Below are 5,000 nucleotides of genomic sequence, written 5' to 3' on the forward strand. Positions count from 1 at the left end.
GTCATTATTCAATAAATCACCCTTAATGTTTTAACGGTGTGTGTCATTATTCAATAAATCACCCTAAATGTTTGAAAGGTGTGTGTCATTATTCAATTAATCACCTTAAATGTTTGAAAGGTGTGAGTCACTATTCAATAAATCAACCTAAATGTTTTAACGGTGTGTGTGTGTTTGTGTGTGCCCATGGTATGTGTGTGCCCATGGTGTGTTTGTGTGTGTGTTTGTGTGTGTGTGTGTGTGTGTGTGTGTGTGTGTGTGTTTAACCTGGTGGAACAAATGATAGAAGATCGAGTTCAGTTTAAGTTTCTCTGAGTTTATTCACATGGGTACATACAAGTTACAAGAGTGACACACACGCACACACACACACGCACACACACGCACACACACACTCAGAGTAGCTCTCGGATGAACACGTTGCGTCTCACAGCGTTGGACACGCCCTCGTTGAAACGGAACCCACACACACACACACACACACACACACACACACACACACAAACTCAGAGTAGCTCTCGGATGAACACGTTGCGTCTCACAGCGTTGGACACGCCCTCGTTGAAACGGAACCAAACGTCGCTGTTCCCGACCGCCCGGCCAATTTGCATAACCACTCCCCCTTTGGAGCCCTCCGCTGAAGATGGAGGGATAGAGAGGAGAGGAGATGGAGGGATAGAGATGAGAGGAGATGGAGGGATAGAGAGAGGAGGAGATGGAGGGATAGAGGAGATGGAGGGATAGAGATGAGAGGAGATGGAGGGATAGAGAGGAGAGGAGATGGAGGGATAGAGAGAGGAGGACAGAGGATGAGAGGAGATGGAGGGATAGAGAGAGGAGGACAGAGGAGGAGAGGAGATGGAGGGATATAGAGAGGAGGACAGAGGAGGAGAGGAGATGGAGGGTTAGAGAGGGAACAGATTAAGAGAATATAAATTAATTACTGTGAGGGTGAGTGAGTGTGTGTGTGTGTGTGTGTGTGTGTGTGTGTGTGAGCATGTGTGTGTGAGCGTTTGTGTGTGTGAGCGCGCGCGCGCGTGTGTGTGTGTGTGTGTATGTGTGTGTGTATGTGTATATGTGTGTGTGTGTTCATGTGTGTGTGAGCGTGTGTGTGTGTGAGCATAAGTGTGTGTGTGTGTGAATGTGTGTGTTACCTGTTGTTGAAGTGGTGACTGGCTTCTGTATTGGTACAATGACACGCCCAAAGAAGTCCACTTCCGGCTGCAGAACCAGAGGACCATGAGCACACACACACACACACACACACACACACACACACACACACACACACACGCACACACCATGGGCACCGGCACACACACACACACACACACACACACAAACACACAAAAACATTTAGGTTAAGACCAGAACTATCAGTTAAGACCAGTTAAGAGCAGTTAAGAGCAGAACTATCAGTTAAGACCAGTTAAGAGCAGTTAAGAGCAGTTAAGACCAGAACTATCAGTTAACACCAGTTAAGAGCAGTTAAGAGCAGTTAAGAGCAGAACTATCAGTTAAGACCAGTTAAGAGCAGTTAAGAGCAGAACTATCAGTTAACACCAGTTAAGAGCAGTTAAGAGCAGTTAAGAGCAGAACTATCAGTTAAGACCAGTTAAGAGCAGTTAAGAGCAGTTAAGAGCAGAACTATCAGTTAAGACCAGTTAAGAGCAGTTAAGAGCAGTTAAGACCAGAACTATCAGTTAACACCAGTTAAGAGCAGTTAAGAGCAGTTAAGACCAATTAAGACCAGTTAAGACCAGAACTATCAGTTAACACCAGTTAAGAGCAGTTAAGAGCAGTTAAGACCAGAACTATCAGTTAACACCAGTTAAGAGCAGTTAAGAGCAGTTAAGACCAATTAAGACCAGTTAAGACCAGAACTATCAGTTAAGACCAGTTAAGACCAGAAAAGAAATGTCAGTTAGGACCATTTTAAATAATCAGATACAGCAGTAGTTCAGAGTCTTATAGAAATATAGATCTCAGCTATAAAATGTAGCAAAACGGTCAGTTAAAGGCACAATATGCAACAATTATGCTTCAGGATTAGGGTTAGGATAAGCAGTTTAACCTTAAAATAACAGCTTAAAAAAAATGGGGGCGCTACAATGGCTTTTAATATGGAGAATTGCATCAGTGCCAATGGCATAGCAGTGTCGATAGGCAACTGCCTTCTGTAGTTTTGCCTGCCGATGCCCGCCGACCTGACTTTGATTACCTTCTGCCGATCTAGTAAGTAGCTTATTTGCCGTCTTGCTAAGTCTTGTGTTGCACATGATTGATGTTTGACTGTGTAAGGACAGTCGTTGAGTAATTAGTTTGTCATAATGTCAAAGTCAGCACATTTCAAGAGATTTCGTTAGTTTTAGCTGCTAGCATACCTTTAGCGAATAGCTTTTAATCCTTAATGCAACTTTAAGGTGGAACTATGGAGATCTGTGTGTGTGTGTGTGTGTGTGTGTGTGTGTGTGTGTGTGTGTGTGTGTCTTACCCTGATCTCCACCACAGTCTGTTTGACGATGGTCTCTAGACGCTGCTGATGGTTCTTGGTGGAGACACTCTTCACTTCCTGTGCGTCTTTCTTCACTTCCTGTGCGTCTTTCTTCACTTCCTGCGGATCTTCTCTCTAATCATCAGTCACATGGTCATTGGTCACTCTTAGTTTGTGCAGTTTGTGTTTGTGTGTATTGGTGTGTGTGTGTGTGTGTGTGTGTACCTTGTGTGTCTGCACATGTGTGTGAGTGGGTACGTGTGTGTGCGCGTGTATGTATGTGTGTTGGTGTGTGTGTGTGTGTGCGTGTATGTTGGTGTGTGCGTGTATGTTGGTGTGTGTGTGTTTGTGTGTGTGTGTGTGTGTGTGTGTACCTTGTGTGTGTGCGTGTGTGTGTTGGTCTGTGTGTGTACCTTGTGTGTGTTGGTGTGTGTGTGTGTGTGTGTGTGTGTGTGTGTACCTTGTGTGTGTGTGTGTTTCTTCTCTGCTGCGCTCTTTCAGCTCGTCTCATTCGCTCCAGCTCCGTCTCCCTGGCGATGAGCTGCTTCACCTGATAGGTCAGCTGCCGCCGCGGAGGGATCCCTGGGAACCGCACCACGTCCTCCACGTTACTATGGAAACACACACACAGCCTCCACGTTACTATGGAAACACACACACAGCCTCCAGGTTACTATGGAAACGCACACACAAGTTCCTCCACGTTACTATGGAAACACACACACAGCCTCCAGTTTACTATGGAAACGCACACACAAGTTCCTCCACGTTACTATGGAAACACACACACAAGTTCCTCCACGTTACTATGGAAACACACACACAACCTCCACGCTACTATGGAAACACACACACAAGTTCCTACACGTTACTATGGAAACACACACACAACCTCCACGCTACTATGGAAACACACACACAAGTTCCTCCACGTTACTATGGAAACACACACACACAAGTTCCTACACGTTACTATGGAAACACACACACAACCTCCACGCTACTATGGAAACACACACACAAGTTCCTCCACGTTACTATGGAAACACACACACAACCTCCACGCTACTATGGAAACACACACACAAGTTCCTACACGTTACTATGGAAACACACACACAACCTCCACGCTACTATGGAAACACACACACAAGTTCCTCCACGTTACTATGGAAACACACACACACAAGTTCCTCCACGTTACTATGGAAACACACACACAAGTTCCTCCACGTTACTATGGAAACACACACACAAGTTCCTCCACATTACTATGGAAACACACACACAACCTCCAGGTTACTATGGAAACACACACACACACACACAACCTCCACGCTACTATGAAAACACACACACAAATAAGTTCAAATGTATTTATACAGCACGTTTCATATACATTTGTATACATAGACACAATTTGCTTTGAGTGCAGAGAAGACATTGTGACGCGTGTCTGTGTGTGTGTGTGTGTGTGTGTGTGTGTGTGTGTGTGTGTGTGTACTCACGGCTCCAGTATGTAAGTGTACTGTCCTTCTTGATTGCGATCTTGTCTGTAACTCAGGTTGTACTGGATCATCGTGTGTGTGTGTGTGTGTGTGTGTGTGTACTCACGGCTCCAGTATGTATGTGTACTGTCCTTCTTGATTGCGATCTTGTCTGTAACTGAGGTTGTACTGGATCATCGTGTGTGTGTGTGTGTGTGTGTGTGTGTGTGTGTGTGTGTGTGTGTGTGTGTACTCACGGCTCCAGTATGTATGTGTACTGTCCTTCTTGATTGCGATCTTGTCTGTAACTGAGGTTGTACTGGATCATCGTGTGTGTGTGTGTGTGTGTGTGTGTGTGTGTGTGTGTGTGTGTGTGTGTGTACTCACGGCTCCAGTATGTAAGTGTATTGTCCTTCTTGATTGCGATCTTGTCTGTAACTGAGGTTGTAGTTGATCATGGTGTGTGTGTGTGTGTGTGTGTGTGTGTGTGTGTGTGTGTGTGTGTGTACTCACGGCTCCAGTATGTAAGTGTATTGTCCTTCTTGATTGCGATCTTGTCTGTAACTGAGGTTGTACTGGATCATCGTGTGTGTGTGTGTGTGTGTGTGTGTGTGTGTGTGTGTGTGTGTGTGTGTGTGTACTCACGGCTCCAGTATGTAAGTGTATTGTCCTTCTTGATTGCGATCTTGTCTGTAACTCAGGTTGTACTGGATCATCGTGTGTGTGTGTGTGTGTGTGTGTGTGTGTGTGTGTGTGTGTGTGTGTGTGTGTGTGTGTGTACTCACGGCTCCAGTATGTAAGTGTACTGTCCTTCTTGATTGCGATCTTGTCTGTAACTGAGGTTGTACTGGATCATCGTGTGTGTGTGTGTGTGTGTGTGTGTGTGTGTGTGTGTGTGTGTGTGTGTGTGTGTGTGTGTGTGTGTGTGTGTACTCACGGCTCCAGTATGTATGTGTATTGTCCTTCTTGATTGCGATCTTGTCTGTAACTCAGGTTGTACTGGATCATCGTGTGTGTGT

General features: G+C 45.3%; 1 protein-coding gene across 1 annotated transcript in view; it reads right to left on the reverse strand.

The window, feature by feature from the left end:
• Positions 1–435: 435 nt before the first annotated feature.
• Positions 436–5,000, reverse strand: part of chtf18 (CTF18, chromosome transmission fidelity factor 18 homolog) — a 35,460-nt gene continuing 30,895 nt past the window's right edge. The window contains exons 19-22 of the mRNA XM_080861023.1: positions 2,955–3,105; positions 2,495–2,629; positions 1,155–1,221; positions 436–637 (exon numbers count right to left, since the gene is read on the reverse strand). Of these exons, the coding sequence (XP_080717149.1) occupies positions 507–637; positions 1,155–1,221; positions 2,495–2,629; positions 2,955–3,105 (484 nt within the window). The 3' untranslated portion in view covers positions 436–506. The remainder of the gene's footprint in view (positions 638–1,154; positions 1,222–2,494; positions 2,630–2,954; positions 3,106–5,000) is intronic.

This window comes from Sprattus sprattus (assembly GCF_963457725.1).
Source record: "Sprattus sprattus genome assembly, contig: scaffold_79, whole genome shotgun sequence".
NCBI classification, from domain to species: Eukaryota; Metazoa; Chordata; class Actinopteri; order Clupeiformes; family Clupeidae; genus Sprattus; species Sprattus sprattus.